The sequence below is a fragment of the Anolis sagrei genome, chromosome 2 (assembly GCF_037176765.1).
Source record: "Anolis sagrei isolate rAnoSag1 chromosome 2, rAnoSag1.mat, whole genome shotgun sequence".
Lineage (NCBI taxonomy): Eukaryota > Metazoa > Chordata > Lepidosauria > Squamata > Dactyloidae > Anolis > Anolis sagrei.
This window is the reverse complement of record NC_090022.1, coordinates 137503556-137527064: the sequence shown is the minus strand read 5'-3', so window position 1 is coordinate 137527064 and position 23509 is coordinate 137503556. Positions and strand designations below refer to the sequence as shown.

Sequence of the window (23509 nt, the reverse complement as noted above, 5' to 3'; positions counted from 1 at the left end):
AGGGCCATCCAGTCCAACCCCCTGCCATGCAAGAAGGTACAATCAAAGCACTCCTGGAAGACAGCCTTTACAGAAAAGCCTCCAGAGAAAGACACTCCACCACACTCAGGTAGCCTATGCTACTCCCCAGGAAGTTCTTCCTAATCTTTTCAGTTTGAAACTCTTTTTCTGCCATTTGAAACCATTGCTCCCTTGTGGCCTGGTCTCTAGAGCAACAGAAAGTCAGTTTCCCCCCTTCTCCTCCTCAATGGGACACCCTTTGAAATCTTGAAACACAGTTCTCATGTTCCTCTCAACTTCCGGACCCAGCTTTCATACTATTACCTAAGGGACGCCTTCTGCATCCACGAAGACCCTGCAACCCAATTCCAGCGGATACAAAGGGACGGCTGTATTTAAAGAGAGAGCTTCCTGTATTGTCAAAGGCTTTCATGGCTGGAATCACTAGGTTCTTGTGGGTTTTTTCGGGCTATATGGCCATGTTCTAGAGGCATTTTCTCCTGACGTTTTGCCTGCATCTATGGCAAGCATCCTCAGAGGTAGTGAGGTCTGATGGAATTAGGAAAATTGGTTTATATATCTGTGGAATGACCAGGGTGGGACAAAGGACTCTTCTCTGCTGGAGCTAGGTGTGAATGTTTCAACTGACCACCTTCATTAGCATTTGAAGGCCTGGCTGAGCCTGGGGGAATCTTTTGTTGAGAGGTGTTAAGATGTGCCTGATTGTTTCCTCTCTGCTGCTTTGCTGTTGTAATTTTAGAGTTTTTTAATACTGGTAGCCAGATTTTGTTCATTTTCATGGTCTCCTCCTTTCTGTTGAAATTGTCCACATGCTTGTGGATTTCAATGGCTTCTCTGTGTAGTCTGACATGGTGGTTGTGAGAGTGGTCCAGCATTTCTGTGTTCTCAAATAATATGCTGTGTCAACAAAAGATTCCCCCAGGCTCAGCCAGGTCTTCAAATGCTAATGGTGGTCAGTTGAAACATTCACACCTAGGTTCTTGTGGGTTTTTTCGGGCTATAGGGCCATGTTCTAGAGGCATTTCTCCTGACGTTTCGCCAGGAGAAATGCCTCTAGAACATGGCCCTATAGCCCGAAAAACCCACAAGAACCTAGTGATTCCAGCCATGAAAGCCTTCGACAATACATTCACACCTAGCTCCAACAGAGAAGAGCTCTTTGTCCCACTCTGGTCATTCCACAGATATATAAACCCATTTTCCTAATTCCAACAGACCTCACTACCTCTGAGAATGCTTGCCATAGATGCAGGCGAAACGTCAGGAGAAAATGCCTCTAGAATATGGTCATATAGCCCGAAAAAACCCACAAGAACCTAGAGAGCTTCCTGTTTCAAAAGGACCTAAAAAAGCGAGACGCGCCCTTCCTTCCGGCGGAAGGGAAAGCACGCGGCCGCCCTGCTGTCACTCAACCTCAAACCCCGCCCTTGCTTACGCGACAAGCATCGCAGCCAATAGACCAGTCGGACTCTTCCCGCTCTGAGCAATGTCCATTAGCCTGTATCGTTCAGTGGGCGGGGAGAAGGAAGGAAGGAGAGAAGACCGGCACCTCATTGCTCCACCTCATCTGAGTGACGCCTCTTTTAACCAATCGCGGCCGTGCTCAGGCCGTCTTCGGATTGGTCGGCGAGCCGAGCGCTGGAGGCCTTGCGAAGGTGTGAGCTGAGAACACGAGAGGGAAGGTAAGATGGCGGCGGAGGGGCCCGAGGTGAGGCGGCGGGGAGAAGAAGGCCTGCTCGGATTGTCTGGGCCTGAGAGCGGTTGTAATGGCCGAAGGAGGCGGAAAGACAAGGAAAGGGTCCCTGTTACTCAGCTGGTTAGGGGCAGGGCCTGTACTTCACGTCTACCCGTTAAAACAACGGCTTCGTTTGCTTTCCCTGCTGGAAACAGGCGATCTGTAGTTAGTAAGCCTGGTGCCAAGGGAGACGAGGGAGGGGACACAGGGGAAGGAGGCAGGAACGCGCGCCTCGCCTTCGAGGGCGTTGAAGCAGAGGAGGCCTGGAAAATGGATCCAATTCAGATGGAAATTGGGAAAGGGTGGCTGCTACTTCTTACAGTGAGCTCTCGGTATCCGCGGAGGTTTGCTTCCACCCGTGGGCGCTGAGTATAGTGGTGTTCCTTAGTTCAAACTAGCCAGTACACTCGGCGTTATCTGCGCCTGCATTGGTTCCGTGGCTCTTCAGAACTTACCTACCATGTAACTTCTCTATGGGAATGATATGGGCGCCTGGGAGGCCCCTAAAAGCCTTTCTATTTCTTTCCTTCCCTCTCTCCCCCTTCCCTCTCAGTCACGTGACAGAGAGCCACTTCACCTAGCAACAGCCAATCTGCTTTGTTCCTTTCCCTCACCTCTAGTTGTTGTTTTTTTAGTCAAAACCCCTCAATTATTTTAAATTGGATTATGATAGGCACATGTGCTATGTTTGGTCCAGATCCATCAAGCTATAGAAGAGCCTTTGTGGTATAAGCATACATGCATGCACACACACACACATACATTCACTTTAATTATATACTAACCCCCGGTGGTGCAGCGAGTTAAGCTGCTGAGCTGCTGACAGAGAGGTCGGCAATTCTATTCCCGGGAGCAGGTTAAGCTCCCGTTGTTAGCCCCAGCTTCTGCCAACCTAGCAGCTCGAAAACATGCAAATGTGAGTAGATCAATAGGTGCCACTTCAGTGGAACGTAACAGCACTCCATGCAGTCATGCTGGCCTCATGACCTTGGAGGCGTCTACGGACAATGCTGGCTCTTCGGCTTAGAAATGGAGATAAACACCACCTCCAGAGTTGGGCACAACTAGACTTAATGTCAGGGGAAACCTTTACCATTGGTACCCAGTGATGACCAGCTTTTGTATTTGGTAAGGATAAAAGTCATGCATACTTTTTCGGTTTTATTAATAGTTCCATTAGAAAATGTGTAAGGATGTGGATAAACTACCACTCACCTTCTGCCATTGCCCCCTTCCACCCACCCCGCAGTATTTACAGTTGGTCATAAGGGATCTGTCTGCCAAGTTTAGTCCAGATCCATCATCAGTGAGGATCACAATGGTCTCTGTATGTGGGTGGGCTGCAGCTCTCATAATCTCCCCCCCCCCCCAAAAAAAAAGAAACCCTCCAGTATTTTCTGTTGGTAATGGGAGTTTTGTGTGCCAAATATCCCAGATCTAGAACAACAACAATATTTATTGCGGTCCATAGACCCAGCAGTAAAACCAGCAGTCATTATAAATTCTCCCATCTCAGGAGAAGTCCATTGTACAAGATAAATCTACATTGTATTGTCGAAGGCTTTCATGGCCGGAATCACTCAGTTCTTGTGGGTTTTTTCGGGCTATATGGCCATGTTCTAGAGGCATTTCTCCTGACGTTTCGCCTGCATCTATGGCAGGCATCCTCAGAGGGTGAGGTCTGGAGCTGGGAAAAAAGAGAGGGTTTATATATCTGTGGAAAGACCAGGGTGAGACAAAAGGCTTTTGTAAGATGGGCTAGGTGTGAATCTTTTCAATTGACCACCTTGATTAGCATACAATGGGCTGACTGTGCCTGGAGCAAACTCTTAATGAAATGTGATTAGATGTCCCTGCCTGTTTTTCTCTCTGTTGTTTTAATTTTAGAATTTTTTAAAACTGGTAGCCAAATTTTGTTCATTTTCATGGTTTCTTCCTTTCTGTTGAAATTGTCCACATGTTTGTGGATTTCAATGGCTTCTCTGTGTAGCCTGACATGGTGGTTGTGAGAGTGGTCCAGCATTTTTGTGTTCTCAAATAAAATGCTGTGTCCAGGTTGGTTCATCAGGTGCTCTGCTATGGCTGATTTCTCTGGTTGGAGTAGTCTGCAGTGCCTTTCGTGTTCCTGGATTCTTGTTTGGGCGCTGCGTTTGGTGGTCCCTATGTAGACTTGTCCACAGCTGCATGGTACACGGTAGACTCCTGCAGAGGTGAGAGGATCCCTCTTGTCCTTTGCTGAACGTAGCATTTGTTGAATTTTCTTGGTGGGTTTGTAGATAGTTTGTATGTTGTGTTTCCTCATCAGCTTCCCTATGCGGTCAGTGGTTCCCTTGATATATGGCAGGAACACAGACAGGTCACACCGTCTACAGAAAACCCACACACACAGATAGATATCTACATAAAAACTCCAACCATCACCCAAGTCAAAAAAGAAGCACCATCAAAGCCTTGGCAGACCGTGCAAAAAGAATCTGTGAACCCCACCTCCTCCAAGATGAACTGAACCACCTCAACTGGGCTCTACAGGCCAATGGATACTCCACCTCAGACATCAGAAGAGCTGCAAGACCAAGAACAAGCCACAAGAGTAAAGATGAAGATCCACCCAGAGGAAAAGTGTTCCTGCCATATATCAAGGGAACCACTGACCGCATAGGGAAGCTGATGAGGAAACACAACATACAAACTATCTACAAACCCACCAAGAAAATTCAACAAATGCTACGTTCAGCAAAGGACAAGAGGGATCCTCTCACCTCTGCAGGAGTCTACCGTGTACCATGCAGCTGTGGACAAGTCTACATAGGGACCACCAAACGCAGCGCCCAAACAAGAATCCAGGAACACGAAAGGCACTGCAGACTACTCCAACCAGAGAAATCAGCCATAGCAGAGCACCTGATGAACCAACCTGGACACAGCATTTTATTTGAGAACACAAAAATGCTGGACCACTCTCACAACCACCATGTCAGGCTACACAGAGAAGCCATTGAAATCCACAAACATGTGGACAATTTCAACAGAAAGGAAGAAACCATGAAAATGAACAAAATTTGGCTACCAGTTTTAAAAAATTCTAAAATTAAAACAACAGAGAGAAAAACAGGCAGGGACATCTAATCACATTTCATTAAGAGTTTGCTCCAGGCACAGTCAGCCCATTGTATGCTAATCAAGGTGGTCAATTGAAAAGATTCACACCTAGCCCATCTTACAAAAGCCTTTTGTCTCACCCTGGTCTTTCCACAGATATATAAACCCTCTCTTTTTTCCCAGCTCCAGACCTCACCCTCTGAGGATGCCTGCCATAGATGCAGGCGAAACGTCAGGAGAAATGCCTCTAGAACATGGCCATATAGCCCGAAAAAACCCACAAGAACTAAATCTACATTGTTACAATTAATACCCACATTGGAGGTTAGTTGCTTTCTCAGCCTTGTTGCCACTGTGATAGTCACCCTCTGGCACTTGTCCTCTAAAAGATACTTAACAATCCTCTGCAGGGGATGGATGAAAAAGTTGGCAAGTAGCCCAGATCAGTGCTAAAATTCAGTGGGGGTCACAGTTCTGTCTGGGAGTGGCAATCGTCTTGTAAATTGGCCAGACACATACACATACAAACATATTTTAGATAGGTAAGTTAAGATAAATAGATATAGATAGGAAGTCCAAGGTTTGTTTTTAAGAATATATTCAAACTATGGAGGCGGAAAGGCCCTCTGGTGGCGCAGTGGGTTAAACTGCTGAGCTGCTGAATTTACTGACCAAAAGGCCAGCACTTCAAATCCGGCGAGCAGGCTGAGCTCCTGCTGTTAGCCCAGCTTCTGCCAACTTAGCAGTTTAAAAACATAGAAACATTGAAAACATGCAAATGTGAGTAGATTAATATCTACCGCTTCTGCAGGAAGGTAGTGGCGCTCCATGGAGTCACGCTAGCCACATGACTTAGATGTCTACGGACAACGAGAGCTCTTTGGCCTAGAAATGGAAATGAGCACCAACCCCTAGAGTTGGACACAACCTTTACTTTTATTTTTTGAGGCAGAATCCATGGATATAGAGGGCCCATAGTATATATCAAATATATAATTAAAGTAATGGTTCATAGTGGGTTATGATAAAAGAGCCTTTATTCATGGGGTAAAAATGCAGACCTATTTCCCTTCCTTATTAATTATATTTGAATGCAATGCAGTAGGGAATCAACTCTTTTCATTAATATTCTGTAAATTTGCCACTCATGTCCATCATACTATACGTTAACCAAATGCTTTTTGTAGACATTGGCATGAACAGAATTCGCATCCATGTTTTGCCATCGAGTAGGGGGCGACTTACCCCTGTGCCAAGGCAGCCAGAAGCCTTGTCGTGTGCCTTTGCCCATCGGCCGTGCTCCCAGCCACGTTTGGAGGGGCATGAGTTCTGCATTAAGCACATCCTTGAAGACAGGAATGCGCCCTTCAAGCAGTGTAGCTACATTTCCACGAAGAATGGGAAGAGATGCCCAAACGCAGCTCCTAAGCCTGAGAAGAAGGATGGGTAGGTGTCTTCAAGTTTGTGTTATCTTTAGATACTTTGTAACCTCTAGTATCCTATTCTGAGAATCTTGATGGAAGGCAATTTATAAATGAACAATGTGATGCTATAGTAGTATTAGTGGGATTTCTTAGAGGAACTGATTAAAGAGCTTATAACAACTTTTGATCTAATAAGTACTGTGTGACTCAAGACATCTAGTCAGTTGCGTGTTTTGTGTTTCCACCTTATGGTGATGCCTAACGTGGTTGGCAGGTGGGGGGAGGATTTCTTCAGAGGAGGTTTTTCTTTTGCCTTCCTCTGAAAGAGAGTAAATTGCCCAAGCTCACCCAGTTGATTTCCATAGGTGAGCAGGGATTTGAATCATGGTTTTGAGAGTTATAGTCTAATGCTCAACCAACCAAACCACACTGGCTCTCATATGGTCAGTAACTGGGATTTTAAGGGACCTTCCTCCCTTCTCCTTCCCTCCCCCAATTCCATTACTGCCTCTTTATCCCCCAGTAGTAATCTTCACCTTTGATTTGCTCTGCACAGTTTGATCAAATTATGCGTGGGCTATTAAACATGAGTGTCACAGTATGTAATTTGTGTGTATTGTGCAAGTGCCTCTTAGTGCAGAGTGAGAGTATTGTCTCATTCAAGTGATAGGGTCAGTAACCTTTTAACATAATATTCTGGGAAATTTTGTACTTAAAGAAAATGCTTGTTCAAATTTTTAAAACTGAACTATTGACAGCACAGCAAAAACAAATTGTGTGCATCAGTGGAAAGATGTATAGTTCTGGGCATGGAGACTTAAGAAACATGTATCCAGACAGTAGACCAGCCGGTTGTCAGCAGTTGTGAGAATGAGATGGGATGAAAGCTGGTGAAAGCAGGTATCAGCTAATACTAGACTTGAGTTTTGGCAAGAGAAGGTGATGCCCCAGAGCAGTGGTGTGTATCAAAAGTGAATAGAAGTAGTCCTTGTAGCTCCTCATATATAGTTAAATAACTATACAAGCAGGATAAAATGAGTATCTCCTCATTTTATCCTCCTTGTATAGTTATTTAATCATATCTTACATAACTGCCTGGGGGCCCAGGGCATAATTTCAGTTGTTCTTTGAGCATTAGTAGCTGAGCTTCTGTGTCTTCAGTCCCCAGACTGTGCAATTGCTTTACTCCCAGACACATTCTCAGAGGTAGAACTTAGGATGAGATGTAGTAGTTTAGCATATGTTTAAGATGCAGATGATCCCAGCTTTATTTCTTGTCATTTTTAGGTATGTCTAGAAATGACTTCTGTTTAAGACTCTGGAGAAATGTTGCCCATAGAGATATGAAGAGATGTTGCAAAGAAAAAACTGGAGCCTTCACGCTCCAAAGAAATTTGGATGAAACGGGTGGGGGGATTTCGGGGAACTCAACCACTCAGTTAGCCTTCTTATGCTCCTGAAGAACATTTCTGCAATTATTTCATCATTCTCTAATCTGTAAACTATTTCTGTTTGGGGACACACCCACATGTTTCCAACATGATTAGTACAGGCGTTTCCCAAGTTATAAACAAGATAAGTTCTGTAGGTTTGTTCTTAAGTTGAATTTTTATGTAAGTCAAATCCGGTACATTTTAGCCATAGAGTTGTGCTGTGGTGTTTGTTTTTCTGCCTGTGTCCCTGTTCAGAAGATTTCACCTCAATTTCTGTCCCTGTGATCATTGGATTTCGAAAATGTGGCTTGTTGTGGAAACAAAGATTGGTGGTAAAGCTTCAGTGGAGACACCTTTCCCCATGATAATTCTTTCAAGGATCAGTTTCCCTTCCTAGGTATAGATTTCTCTCACTTCCTGTTGTCTCATCCTGGTTCTTAACTATTAGTCATTTGTAAGTCAGATGTTTTTAACTTGGAAACTGCCTGTAGCTGTAGCAAAAACAAACTGACAGCCTCTATGTTGTAGCCTGTGGTGCAGAACTTAAGATGAAATGTTCTGGAGACTGGTTATTCTTAGTCTGTGTTGATGTTATGTAACAGGATACTGTAGTTTATACTCCATGCATGAAATGTTCCAAGTTTCAGGCAGTCTGATTACTTCTCATTTTATCTTCCAGCATACTCCTGAGGAAGAAATTGAAAGCTTTTACTTCCATTTTCAGTTAGTTTCAGTTATTTGTTAGGTCCCTCCATTAATGGTTGTTATTAACTAGGACCTGTCTAGAACAGTGACACGCAGTCAGGTAGTTTCCAGATTTGTTGAACTATAGTTCCCAGAATTCCTGATATTTGACCATGCTGGTTGATATTGAACGGAGTTAAAATCAAAGCCATCTCAGGCACATCAGTTTGCCTTCTCAGGTTTGGGGAACCATCTGTTATCACAACACCAAATTATTTTTCTAGACTGTGGATAGCAGTAACTATATTTCAAATGTACTTTGTACCTTGCTATATGTATATCTCTTTTCAACTAAAAATCACTTAAGGCAAACAATAAGGTGGAAATAATTAAAACACTGAAAACAATGTAACAATAAAAATGGAAAGGCTATATTAAAGAGCTGTTGAAAGGTCTGGATTCTGCAAGCTACCTCCATATAAAGTACAGTGCAGCATTCCTCGTGTAATGTTAACAGACCATAAGTGGCTGTTCCAATTTAAACCAGTTCTTAAAAGATAATGGCTAGTTCACTAAACAGAAGTGTGCAAAGATGCTTCTCACTGTCACTTGGAAGTTCAGGAACAGTAGAGGGTTATGGGCTGCTCCCTCACTCTGAAGTAGTCCTGTTGGGGCAGCACAATCCCTTCCAGAACAGAATGGATTCAGTTCCTAGGTCAGGTGTACTGCTGACCAACAGAATTGCTATCTTCCCAGTATTTAATTCCAGCTTATTCACCCACATCCAGCCCATTATTGAACTCAGATAGTGTTCAAGGCTATTGACTGCTTCCTTTGTGGCAGGAGAGAAGGAGTAAGAATTGAGTGTTGTCAGCATATTGATGACACATAATGCCTCAGATAATGACCTTCCCCTGGGACTTTATGTGTATATTCAATAACTGGAGTTTGGAGGAGTTACTCTTTGAAGTTCAAATTGAATGATCCAGAAAAAAGGGTTTTGGGAAGCCATAATCTAGATTCCCAAAAAACCTCCCCAACTTCTGTGATTAGCATATGAGCACAAAGGAATTCTGGACACCATATACCAAAAGCTGGGGTGTCCGCCATTGGTCACACATCATCACTACCTGGATATGACCAAAGGGGAAAGCTCTAACCACTACATTATGTTGGCCACAAATTAATCCATACAATTGATTCCGAATTATGTAATGGTTTATGAGATGAAGAGTCATGGCACCCTTTTTTCTTTTCAGCTAATTGGGTAATACTTTTTAAATAAACAGACCATTTATCATTCTTATGTGTGGCACTTAGTGGTAATCCTGGCATGCTGGTGGGCAACATCAGTGAATCAGTTTCGACTTTTAACTTAGCCAGAGTGCCCCATGAAGTGTAAACTTGGAGAATGCTTTCAAGTTAGCTTCTGAAGCCAAGGATCTTAAAAAAGAGACAAGTTTGCATCTAGGTTCACATATAATGCTTCATTTTTCTGTACTGTTACATTCCTGGATTATGAGCAACTCCACTTGCAAGAGAAGCCAGCCAGAGGTAATTTGGAAACATGCACATTCAATGTGTTAGTAAGTGATAAACAAGGACTCTGATAAATTCTTGCTTAGAATTGTGTGCAAATATTGTATAACCAAAATCAAATCTCTTTTTTCGATGTCATATAACTTTGTTCCTTCACATTTGAAAGAAGGCAATTCAGTACAATTAATTTTAAAAACCTGGTTTTAGGTTTGAACAAATGCTAAGTTTAATTTATCTGTTCCTCCAAAACAAAACTTTCATATATAGTGTCAAGACAAAATGGCATAGCTGTTCAACAGAAATGCCTGCCTTTTAGTTTCACATAGAAAAGGGGTGTGTTTCCTTGTTTGGAAATACCCTTTTTTAACACAGCAGTATCTTGGGTCCACAAATTTCAGTTCCAGAAAGAGGTGCATTATAATGTGTTGCTTTGATGTTTTCTTATTGTAGAATTTAATGTGTTCTCTGCTTGACAGTAGTTGATGTGCTCACTTCTGTAATTCAGATTGAAATCAACAGGCTTTGTATTAATTTCTGCATTCCATCTGAAACAAAATGAATTGCTTTTTGTTTGGTTAATTTGAGTCCATAAAATGTTGATTTCCTTTTCTCTCTCTCCATGCATATATAGTGTGTCATTCTGTGCTGAACATACTCGCAGAAATGCCTTGGCACTACAAGCTCAGATGAAGAAATCCAACCCTAGTCCAGTACGAGAGTCTCTCCTCTGTCAGCTGAGTTCATATGCCAAGACAGAGTTGAGTTCTCAGACTGCAGAGAGTAGCCGCAGTGAAGCTAGCAGGATACTGGGTATGTGGAGTATAAAATAATCAGAACTTGAATATTTTTGTCATTAAGAAGTATGAACATTGGAATCGGAGTTGTCATGTTATATCCTAAGAAAAGGTTTCCATTTTGTGCTTCAGGGGGATCTGTGATCTTCCAAGCGCTGCTGGTATTTCACCTTCATTCTTTATCATTGCCCTTATAGATAGGCTGATGGGAACTTGAGAACACAGTATTTGAACCACCATATTTCTCACTTCTATTGTAGATAATAAACAAACAAATTAAGGAAACTGGCACCTGCAAATGGCAGACTTCGCATTGGATGCTGCATTATATTTCTTTAGTCATATGTTCTTGTGCGTCACACTACTTTGAATAATACATTGGGGGAAGTGTTGGAGTGACATGTTTTCCTTTTCTACCATGTATTGCTACTGCTTCGTGCCTATTTTATGTAGCTGTAAGGCCAAAATCTTATTGGTGATACAGTTCTGTAATTTTTTAAAAAAATTAATACTAATATCTCATATTTTCTCAACATGAGATTCAAGGTAGCATATGCTTTATAGAAACACGATACAACAAAAATTGGTTACTCTAAATTTTAAAACACAAATATCTTTTAAAAATGTAAAAAAAAATGTAATAGTCTATTATGCAGACATAAAAGCGCTTGGAGCCAAGCAAGGATGTGGTAATAGTGAAAGGAACTTAAATCACGAGGCAAAGCTGCGCCATTGGCTCTTGGGCAGCTCCTGGGCAAATACGTCTCCTCTTAGAAATATCCTTCAGTGTTGTTGTAGTGCTTCTGGTAATTTGGCTGTAGGTGCTACACTTGTACTGGCATTGGCATCTTCGCCAGTGTAATGTTATTGGTATCTGCTGTGGAGATAAGGTTTCCAAAGACTACTAGATCTGTAGATCCTGAGTAATATCTTCCTTCAATGTGTAATACCAAGAAATGTCCAAATATATATAGTAATATCAGTCGTTCATGCACAGTTAAAGTAAGACATGAAGAATGTAATTAAATGTATGGTTTCTGTATTTTTATGATATGTTGACAGTCATGGACAGTTGTTTTAATTAAGGAAAACTTCAGTATCATTTGTTGAATATGATGACAAAATAGATGTGCTGGGAAAAGAGCGGGATGTTCATGTGGCTTTCCAGTTGTATACTGCCTAACACAGCCGTAATGCAGAGCTCATTTACTTGGAGTATCAAGGCTGATTGTAGACAAGTCAGATTTTTTTACACAACTGAGGGGTAAATTTGGAGTAGTATTTGCTCTTGCAGCAATTATCATTGTGTTTAAATAGATCTTACATAAATATGTTTCATATCTTCTGCTGGACTCACTCAATCCACCATGTGACAAAATAAATTCAGGATTTGCAAAAATGTTCTCTGAATTTTGGTTCTTCTGGCTGCTTGGAATTCACTGGTTACTTCTGCTTGCAGCATAGAGTTTCATTTATTTTTCTTCTGGATAGCCTGGGAAAACTATTTCATGTTCACTTAATGTTTTTGAGACTATGTTAAAGCCTTCTGAAGTAGGATTGAGAACCTGAACAAAGTTTTTTTCCCCAAATCGCAAATATAATGGGTTTGTCTGTTTCCAGATGAAGACAGCTGGAGCGAAGGAGAGCAGGAGGCTTTGACTGTGGATCAGACATGGCGAGGTGATCCTGACAGTGAAGCAGATAGCATTGACAGTGACCAGGAAGACCCATTGAAGTAAGTTGTGTGGGTCCTTGTCAGGTGTAGCACAATTCAAAATTGGAGCCCACTTCAAAAAGACTTGGAGAGTTACAGAACGTTATTCCATTAGTCGTTGTTTTACAGGGGGAAAGGGGTGGCTTTGGCTTCATATACCTTAAATTTAAAATATAGAGCCGGGCTGTAGCACAGCTGTTTAATCACTAACAGCAGTAAATCACTGCTGACCAGAAGGTGGCAAGTTCAAAGGCTGAGTTGGGTTTGAGCTTCGACTGTTAATAGCCCAGCTTACTGTTCACCTAAGCAGTTCGAAAACAGCTGCGCTGCAAGTAAAGAAATTAGGGACAGCTTAAAATAGTGAGGTTAATTTATGACACCATAAAAATGCCAGAGATCAAAAAGCAAGGAGGAATTACTACGAACAAAGGCTCGACGTCATAGTTTATGAAGGCACAACTCCTCCCTGTGGCCGAAATCAAGCAATCTCCAGGAGCCAAAGTTGGAAAAAAATGCTAAATTACCTCTGTCTGTATGTCTGGTATGTCTAAAAAACTGCATTGAATGTTTGCCATGTATGTGTGCGTTGTGATCCGCCCTAAGTCCCCTTCGAGGTGAGAAGGGTGGAATAATTAATACTGTAAATCTATATATATAATAAAGAAGAGTGTTTGTATGGGAAGGACAGAGGTGCGGAGGGCGGAAGGTGTATGTGCCAGCGTTCTGATTGGCTGCTGCTGTGGTGCTATTTGCATATGGTCTCTGATTGGTCAGCTTCAATAGGAGCCCCTGGTGGAGAAGAGGGTTCATGGCAAAAACGGGGCATGACAGAAGGAAATTTGCATATGGTCTCTGATTGGCCAGCCTCAAATCCAACATTCCGAGATGAGAAAGAGAGGAAAGGAAAGGCCGGGGGCTGGGTCAGAACACTACCAATACAGACCGAAATAGGCACACAGAGCCCCCATCATCCACTCTACATCCTACTGCAGTTTGGAGGACTATGAACCATGGATGATGGGACTTCCAGTACCACCACTCACATTCTGAGACCGCTGTTAACCTTATCCAATGACTGAGCAGGACCAAACTTTGCACAGAGACCTCTCATGACCCACTTTACATCCTGGTGTGGTTTGGCTGGGGATGGACCATGGATTATGGGACTTGCAGTACCATTGCTCATTCTTCAGACCACTGCAACCCTCATCCAATTACCAAAAAATACCAAACTTGGCACACTGAGTCTCCATGACGCACTCTACATCCAGGTGCAGTTTGAAGGAGGATGCACCATGGACGATGGGACTTGCAATACCTGCACTCCCTTCCTAAGACCATTATAACAGCCAACAATGATGGATCAGGACCACAATTTACACAGAGACCCAGCATGACCCACTCTACATCCTGGTGCAGTTTGGAAGACTTTGACAATGGATGATGGGACTTGCAGTCACTTCACTCACTTCCTGAGACCCTCGCCAATGACTCATCAATACTAAACTTGGCACATGGAGCTCCAATGACCCACTCTACATCCTGGTGCACTTTGGAGGAGGACAGACCATGGATGATGGGACTTCAAGTACCTCCACTCCCCAAGACTGCTGCAGAACTTATCTAATGACCAATCAAGACCAAAGTTGGCACACAGAGCCCCCATGACCCACTCTACATCCTGCTGCAGTTTTGGAGAAGGGTGGACCATGGATGATGGAACTTCCAGTACCTTCACTCACATTCTGAGACCTCTGCAAACCTCATCCAATGACGGATCAAGACCAAACTTGGCACATAGACCTCTCATGACCCACTTTACGTCCTGGTGTTATTTGGAAAACTTTGGAGATGGATGATGGGACTTGCAATACCTTTGCTCACTTCCTGAGATCACTGAGACCCTCGCCAATGACTAATCAAGACTAAACTTGGTACATGGAGCTCCAATGACCCACTCTACATCCTGCTGCAGTTTGGAGGAGGACAGACCATGGATGATGGGACTTCAAGTACCTCCACTCCCTTCCAAAGATTGCTGCAACCCTCTTCTAATGACCAATCAAGACCACACTTGGCACACAGAGCACACAAGACCCACTCTACATCCTGCTGCAGTTTTGGAGGAGGGTTGACCATGGATGATGGGACTTGCAGTACGTTTACTCACTTACTGAAACCACTGCAACCCTAATCCAATGACTGATCAAGACCAAACTTAGCACACAAAGCCCCCATGACCCACTCTACATCTTGGTGCAGTTTGGAGGAGGACAGACCGTGGATGATGGGACTTCAAGTACCTCCACTCCTTTTCCAAGATTGCTGCAACTCTCATCCAATGACTAATCTAGACCAAACTTAGCACACAGAGCCCCCGTGACCCACTCTACATCCTGCTGCAGTTTTGAAGGAGGGTTGACCATGGATGATGGGACTTGCAGTATGTTTACTCACTTACTGAAACCACTACGACCCTAATCCAATGACTGATCAAGACCAAACTTAGCACACAGAGCCCCCATGACCCACTCTAAATCCTGCTGCAGCTTGGAGGAGGGTTGACCATGGATGATGGGACTTGCAGTACCTTCACTCACTTACTGAAACCACTGCCACCCTCATCCAATGACTCATAAAGACCAAATTTGGCACACAGAGCCCCTATGACCCACTCTATATCCTGCTGCTGTTTGGAGGAGGATGGACCATAGATGATGGGACTTCAAGTTCCTTTACTCACTTCCTGAAAACAATGCAGCCATTATCCAATGACCAATAAAGACCAAACTTGGCATACAGAACTGCCATTACCCACTTTCTCTAATAACCCGGGCAGCGCCGGGTCCCCAAGCTAGTAAATAAATAAAATACAGTGGTTAGGTGGTAGGATATGGGTTTAATCAGTATTTTATCTGTAGATGTGATCTAGATTAGCTTTTCCATTTTGAGAGGTTACAAAATAGGCCTGAGGAATTGTATTATCCAATGTATCATTCATAGCCATCCACTTTGCATGGGCTGACTACAGCTCAAATTAAATTTGTCGCATTTCACATAGGACGGGTAACAGTGCGATTAGGAAAGTATATTTTGACTTCATATCCTTAGTGTCTTCAACTGTGGCAGCAAATAGCAGGCCCTTAAAACCCTCTTACTTTGAAAATACTAATAGTGTGTGGTTCTGTTGCAACTTTTCAGTGACCTATAGGAAATAATGTTCTTTGGGTTGAAGTGTGCCAAGTTTGCATTTTCTGTACAAAGATTCAAAAATAACGCTAAGTACTCTATTTTTGAAGGTCACAGGTCTGCCTGATCGATTGCTTTTCACTTAAATAGCTTCCTTTTCCTATCTGAGACTACTTTAGTTGGCTTGTCCATGTTAATGATTAGAGACGTTATGAATCAGACTGCTTACTTGCTCAATTGGATTTTGTTTGTACAGACATGCTGGTGTGTACACTGCTGAGGAAGTGGCTCTGATAATGCGGGAGAAACTGATCCGACTTCAGTCTCTGTACATTGATCAGTTTAAACGGCTTCAGCACCTCCTGAAAGAGAAAAAACGCCGTTACTTGCACAGCCGCAAAGTGGAACATGAAACCATAGGTAAATGGACCGAATTCTGCACATGGGCCACTCTGTAATGTCAAACAGCAATTTGCAAAGCACAATCTGGGATTCATTAGAGCAGTCATCAGAATGCAAGTTGCCAGGTCATAATGCACTGTGGTTGAAGATTGCCGTACTGTTCACTTGTTTTGTGTTCTTGCTGGTTGATATAAACTGATATAGTGCCACAGCAGTCTTTAAATTAGGAATTTGCTAAACTCTCATTTGAAATACTGAGCACCATCTACTCCTAGAGCTGGAAAGCTGGATTTCGCGCACAGATGTGGTACACACTTCATAAAACTTCAAAACCTATTTTAAGCCTCAAGAGTGAGGTATGAGCAACTGATGTACCATTTTGTATATTACAAAATATAAAGATTGTTTTCTTTGCTGATCCTGGGAGGCAATTCTGTTTTTAAAATCAACCTTTTTACCACTTATCTGAAACAGACAACATCCTTCTGTCCAGCACTATCAAACAGCATACCCTGTTTCATATCTTCAAAGTCCATTCCTTTCGATAAGGACAGGCTCAAGTTTTTTATGCATTCTGTGTTTTACGTAATGTTTCTTACCTGCATAACCGACCGCAAAGTGGAAGTCCTGAGCTGACGTTTCTTTTCTTTTGTTTCATCAAAAGAGGTTGAGTCAGGTGACAGGTGCACTCTGTTTTTGCTGTGCTAGGATTTGCAACAGGCAGAGTAGTACTTTGAGTCTGCCCTGAGGGTGCTTCCTTGGTGTCTTCCAGGCAGCAGCCTCCTGACAGGCCCAGAGGGACTTCTGGCCAAAGAACGTGAAAACCTGAAGCGGCTGAAATACTTGAGGCGATACCGGCAGCGCTATGGTGTGGAGGCTCTTCTGCACCGGCAACTGAAGGAGCGCAGAATGCTGGCCACTGAGGGTGCTGCCCAGCAGGTATTTGAGCCGAAGTGCAGTTCGGTACTCGCTTGGCTCAGTAGAAGAGCAAATTATTCTGGACTGAGAATTTTCTTTAAAGAAGCCCAAGGAAGGGTATAAAAATAAAATAATAATGAAATATTTTAGATATTAACATTTTTGTGTCCCTGTGCAATATTCAAAATACAACAAAAATAGGGTCTGAAATAACATCTTGGAATCTACATAGGAAAGTAAATAGTTTCACAACAAAACACATTTTGTTTCAGTCAATTTTTACCCTGGCTGATTTTACCAGCTCAGCTGTTTTTATTATGATGAGAAACAGGAAGAAGTGTGACAATCATGTCTAGTTTTGTGGGCTGGGTATATCGTGAGTGATTAAAAAAGAAAGAATCTGTATAAGAGAGCCACTTCTTCACTGATAGCCTTGGCAATCGTCTTGTTCTCTGATTTTTCAGGCACATACTACTCGTTCCAGCCAGAGATGTTTGGCTTTTGTGGATGATGTCCGATGTTCAAACCAGTCTCTCCCAATGGCAAGACACTGCCTTTCTCGTATCCTTTTAACCTCTTAAGCTGTTTGGATGATTAGTCTTGGCACTCTGACCAGTTGAATATTTTTTGTATCATTTTTCTTGGCCCTGAATCAAGGCTAGTGGCTTGCTGTAGCCGCTGGTTTCAAGCAGGAGCCCAAAGAATTGTCTTTCTGTGGTCTGTTGGCTGTTCCATAACTTTGTGCTGGAACAACCAATTCAGTTGGAAGCAACAGTCAACCCCTCAAAACCTAAAATAAGGCCAAATAACTGATTTCTGTGTGTCTTGATGTACACAGATATTAGACTCTTTTAGAAGGCATACTAAAACTTCTTTTTAGCAAGCTGGTGTGGAGTCTGGGGAACAGCTTTCTGTATAGTATACATTAGTCAACTACTTGTCCTTAGCTAGGCTAATAAAAAGATGGCACAGAAACTTCAAAATAAAAGCATGTGATAAGCATGCTTTTATTTTGAAGTTAAAGGTCAATGATTCGAATCCAGGGAGTGGGATGAGCTGTTAGCCCCAGCTTCTTCCAACCTAGCAACTGAAATGTGAGTGGATCAATAGGTACTGCTTCAGAAGGAAGATAGCAGCGCTCCATGGAGTCATACCGGCCACATGACTTTGGAGGCATCTACAGACAACACTGGCTCTTTGGCTTAGAAATGAGCACCACCCCCCAGAGTCAGACATGATTAGACTTAATGTCAAGGGGAAACCTTTACCATAAACTCAGTTCCAAACCCTTTGCATGAAATTGCACCCTTTGACTGCATCTTCAGATATCTGCCAGGATACCAATCAGCTTCTCTTTAAGCTGTGCCAAGGATCAGAAGAAGCGTCCTGCAGCAAGCCAGTGCCTGTAAGCCTGTCTGAAGACCCCTGCTGCCCACTCCACCTCCAGCTCCCACTTCAGATGTATGTTCCTGAGCAAATCTTGTCTGTGCCACAAGAGCTAGAAGCTTCTTCCACAGATATGTACTTGAGTGCAGCAGAACTCCGGCCCACAGAGAGCTTGCCACTGGAATTCAGTGATGTAAGTAACAAACAGTGATATTCTTGTCCTTCATCTGGAGCGTTTCTTTGAAAAAACGTCTGGTCTTCATACAATTATAGAGTCGGACAAGGCCACATAAGCCATTGAGCCCAAATCCTGTTCAGTGCAGGGAATCCAGCTATACCGTCCTCAGTATATTCACTCCTGTGTTCATGGCACTTCAGGAGGCATTCATTAAAGAAATGACTTGAAGCTACACGTCATGCAAGTAAGGGGAGAGAGATGTACAATACACTGAGAAGCAGACTCAATGGATTTGGAGAACACAATTAGTAAAAGATTAAGTTTTGCTTAAATATTTGAAAATGCATAGAACAGCATTTCTAGATCACAGATTGCTAAAAACACAAGTAGTTCAATCATGACTGAATTAGAAATACACGTAAACCGAAGTCTTACATTGCTTTCGGTGAATGAAACAAGGCAGGCAGATACTAGCCTTATTTTAATCTAAATTGTGGGTGGGTATTTATTTATTTACGACATTTCTGCCCCGCCTTTCGCCCCAGAGGGGACTCAAGGCAGCTTTACATACAGGCAACAGTTCGATGCCCTAAAACAATTGTTCTAAAAGTACATTAAAACAATTAAAATATTTAAAAACGATACATTAAAAGTTAAACACATAATCCATGAGTATAATCTGGGCTGTTCCAATGGTCCAAGTCTATCTATTGTATAAGTTCTTTAAAGGCTTGGTCACAAAGCCACGTTTTCATTCTCTTGTGGAAGGTCAGAAGGGAGTGGGGTAATCTAACTTTGCTGAGGAGGGAGTTCCACAGTTGAGGGGCCACCACTGGGAAGACCCTGTCTCTCATCTCCACCAATCGTGCCTGTGAGGGAGGCGGGACCAAGAGCAGGTCCTACCCAGATGATCTTAAGCTCCCCGGTGGTTCATAGAAGGAGATACGTTTGTACAGATAAGCTGGGCCAGAATCGTTTAAAGCTTTATAGGCTAAAGCCAGCACTTTGAATTGTGCTCAGTAGCAGATTGGTGTATCTTGGTAGTGTCTTCGTGCTGTCCACATTTGTTGTACTATAGTTCCCATGAGTGCCATCAGAGTGGCCAGTATTTTAAGATGATGGAAAGTATCGTCCAAAACATTAGATTGGTGTCTGATTGTAGTCCCTGGTCTTCAATAGATAGAGAATACAAGGGGGAATGAAGCTTTAGGATTAAAAACTCAGATCAGTATTAAAGTGAGTTTTAATTAGTAGAAAGAATCCAGAGGCTCTGAGGGAATATAATTTCACTGAAAGGAAGCAGCTCTGAGAAGTGTCTGCAGTGTGTGCTCTTTTTGGATGTGTAGTTCAATTTCAAAGGATTTTCCCTATAAACAACTGAGGGATCTTCAATACCTGTTTGGAGCAAGTAGTTATTTTAATATACAGCAATAAATCCATTAGTTAAATGGTGTTCTCTGCTTTTAATGTGGGTTTTCAGTGAAACATTTTAGGCTCATATAGAGGCTTTTTGATGTAAAGAGCTAGAACACAGGAGTTAGGTTGGATCTCTTGTAATAGCATTTTTGAAAAGATCAGACCATTAAAATCTGTATTTAGATGCTTTTCCCGCAAGCAGCTTTTTCCCTGTACATTCCATAAGGGGTTGCATGGGGAGCGATAATCCCTAGATTACTAGAGTGACCTACATGAAAGCTAAGTCTGTGTATTTTGAAATCCTTTTTTTTTAAAAAAAAAGCACTCCAAACACAGCAATCTGGTTTGATTGAAACGTGTGTATCTGAAAAATAATGGTGTAAATGCAGTAACATTCTAGGACCAATTCTAAAAGTGGATCTGAAATTAGTTGAGAATACCAGACCATTATTGAACAGAAGGCATCGGGAAAAACAGTGTTGGAATGAACTAATCTTGTGGGATTCACATTTTGATGGAGCCATTCTTGTCAAGGGAATCTTATTTTAGAAGGAAATCACTGGCTTGCTCTTTTCCCCTACTCTGAATTTCCAGTTTCACATCCCTTTCTGAAATAATAAGACAGCATTGACCAGGCATTGGTAGTCATAGAAATAAATTGGTTAGTATGAATTATATCCTAAGGGATAGGGAGCCCCCTGTGGTGCAATGGGTTAAACTCTTGTGCCGGCAGGACTGCTACCAAAAGGTCTACGATTCAGATCTGGGGAGCAGAGTGAGCTCCTGTCTGTCAGTTCCAGCTTCTCATGTGAGGACATGAGAGAATCCTTCCACAGGGTGCTAAAATATCTGGGCGTCGCCCAGACAACGTCTTTGTGGACGGGCAATTGGCAGTTTGTCAAGTCTCTCCTGATACAAAAAAAAAATCTTAAAAGTTCCTTTTTGTCTAAGTACTATAGTTTTCCTGCCCAGCTGTATTCATATTGTGCCTCTTTGTCTGCAAATGCAGACTCATTTCGACAAAGTCTGGGACCCACTTCAGTGATCCAGAGGAAATGAGATTCTGGCATCTGCTTCAAAGCAGATTGTGCATTTTTTTTTTTGAGGAAAGGGATATTAAACTGTATGTGTGCATGCTGAACTTGTCCTCTCAGAATAAGTTGGACAGCTGTTAGAGTCAAGTGGGAGGATGAAAATTAGCATGTCTTCTTCCACTCGATCTGAGATAGCTTTTCTTGCTTTGTTTTACTAGGATTTGGATGTTGTTGGGGATGGCATGCAATGTCCCCCTTCTCCTTTGCTTTCCGATCCTTCTACTGTCCTTGAGAACCAGTTGAATAAAACTGTTGCTGGAAGCTCCATAAATGTTCATTCAAGTGAAGAGTCTGCTCAGGAAGGCCTTCTGAACCAGGTGCCACAGCCAGGGAGAGCGGTCTTTCCCAGGCAAAGAGTCTCTCCTCCCTCAGAGTCACCGGAAGAGCTCTTGACACAGGTATTGAGCTTTGCTTGGAATCAGGGGAAGGATTCTTTTCAGACAGCATGGAGAGAGTAGTTCAACCACTGAGGTTTGCGTCTGTAGATTTCCTTAAACCAGCTGGCCTTCCTGTGTGTGCAAGCAGGCAACAAAGGAAAACATAACCAGTGCTTCAAGGGATTAGCCATCTGCTCAGAGTACATGTCGGATGGGGGAGATTGGGAAAAGGATCGCCCTCTCCATAACAGCATTGCACAGCTGGCCTGGAGCATTAATGCCTAGCTGGGTGGTTAGGAGCCTAGCTGGGTGGTTAGGAGTTCGCAGGTGGTAGAAGCCTGTTTCGTCATGTTTATAGAGTTAATTCAGGAAAATATTCTTAACTGTTTGGTTCTTTCAAAGTTTTTATATGTTGGATTACTACTTTTTTAAAATATACACACATAAGAGTTTACCTTGTTCTTGTTTGTTCTCTTGTCATTTCTAAATGAGACTATGCTTTGCAGTTTGAAGCCTTTGTCACCTAAGAACCCCAAGCTTATTCATTCCCAGCTCATTCTGTAGGCCCTGAATGAAGGCTAATGGTTTGCTGTAGCCATTAGTTTCAAGCAGGTGCCCAGAGGAACATTTTCCCATGGTCTGTTGGCTGTTTTGAATTGCAGAGTGGAACAGCCAATTCATTGGGGACTAACAACACAGAGCAGAGAATAATTCTTGCCTGTGTCCCAGCACTAAAATTTTAGAGTTGCAATATTGTATATTTGTTGTTTATGATCACTATCATATTGTGTTGAAAAACCAGGGTACGGCTTTAATTTTGCTTTCTTCTCTTTTCTTCTCCCGCTTCCCTTCCCAAGAATATTCAGCACTTTGTAACAGCTGGGTCTGGTCTGGAACAAGGTAAAAAGGACGAACCTGCAACCAATGGGAATTCAGAACCAGTCCCCATCAGTTGATAGAAATACAGATGGAGACCTATTGGAATGATGGCTGTATTTGCTCCTCTTGAATGCCTCCTGACTGAATTGTGTTGCTCGGTCATTTGTTCACGTTAGCAGAAAGTCTGTGAAAGGCTACGGATTGCCCAGATTTCTGGTGATCTTCAAAAATTACTTACTAAATTGCCTTTTACATGTTTTAAACAAGCTTTACTGGCATAGAGCATGGGAAAGTCTCTCAGTGTTTGTTGAATGCACATACACGGAGGCTGTGGCTAATTTATACTTGTGGTAACAATAGTAAGCTCTGATAAGAAGGTATGACTTGGAGATTTTTTCCTCCCAAAATTGGGTTATTGGGAATGTGTTTAAAACCATGGGTTTCATGGAAAAGATGAGATTATTAGTTGTACTATATATTAGCCTGTTAATGTATAATTGTGCAAAGGCTACATGACTGTTCTTTTTTCTGGTTTTTTTTTTTCTATGACACTGAACAGATTCCCAGTTGTAGCTTTAACTTGTGTATAAATCCTATGTAGAATAAAAATAAATACTAGATGGAAGTTTATGGCTTGCTATTCTGTCTGTCTTAAGTAACGGGTTCCCTTTCCAAAGCATCTAGAGAAAATATAGAGACATTTAAAATGTCTTTCAGTCATCAACCGGCTTGCCTTGGACTGGAATTGTTTTGAGTTTGCAGGGGCAGAAGGATGTAGTTTCAGTATCCATACTTTGATACAAGTTCAAATTCCTTTTCCCTGGTGCCTTCCAGACTCCATCAGAGCAAGATATTTTCTGGAGATGGAATAACATTTCTGTTCTTGCAACTCATAAAAAAAGATGCTGCTCGATGGGGATAACTTGAGTTGATTGCTGTGTGATCATACCTATTTCATCTTGAGCAAATGCAAACTTGCGTGTGTCCCCAAGTGACTTAAAAACAGACTGCTCAGAACATTGGATGTGGGGTGTGTGTTTAACCACTGCAATAAATGACTTCTCTCAGGGTTGTGGAATGCAGATCACGTGTTCTTGAGCTGTCCAAACCCTGCAGCATTCAGTAGAAACACACAAGTTCATGTTTCACTCCTTTTTCATTAGGATGAATATCAGCAGAAGCTGTCATCCATCTTGGAGGGAGGAAGAGTCCTGATAGTGATTAACA

At 42.5% G+C, this 23509-nt stretch overlaps 1 protein-coding gene and 2 non-coding genes across 6 annotated transcripts; all 3 read left to right on the top strand.

Annotated features, from left to right (window-relative positions):
* Positions 1-1614: 1614 nt before the first annotated feature.
* KANSL2 (KAT8 regulatory NSL complex subunit 2) lies at positions 1615-22907 on the top strand. Of its 4 annotated transcripts, none has more exons than XM_060764139.2 (10): positions 1615-1703; positions 6043-6301; positions 10567-10745; positions 12350-12464; positions 15889-16052; positions 16807-16973; positions 17417-17513; positions 18278-18531; positions 21185-21424; positions 22261-22907. In XM_060764139.2, the coding sequence occupies exons 2-10, from the start codon at positions 6051-6053 to the stop codon at positions 22357-22359; spliced, it is 1566 nt and encodes a 521-aa protein (XP_060620122.2). In that variant the 5' UTR covers positions 1615-1703; positions 6043-6050; the 3' UTR covers positions 22360-22907. The 4 variants fall into 4 exon arrangements, with proteins under 4 accessions (XP_060620122.2, XP_060620124.2, XP_067319986.1 ...); XM_060764141.2 differs by having other exon boundaries at positions 1686-1729; XM_060764140.2 differs by lacking the exon at positions 1615-1703 and adding an exon at positions 1745-1837.
* On the top strand, positions 17594-17729 carry LOC132769565 (small nucleolar RNA SNORA2/SNORA34 family). Its single transcript, XR_009630890.2, has one exon. It is a non-coding gene; the product is annotated as a small nucleolar RNA SNORA2/SNORA34 family (small nucleolar RNA).
* On the top strand, positions 21965-22099 carry LOC132769566 (small nucleolar RNA SNORA2/SNORA34 family). Its single transcript, XR_009630891.2, has one exon. It is a non-coding gene; the product is annotated as a small nucleolar RNA SNORA2/SNORA34 family (small nucleolar RNA).
* Positions 22908-23509: the final 602 nt, after the last annotated feature.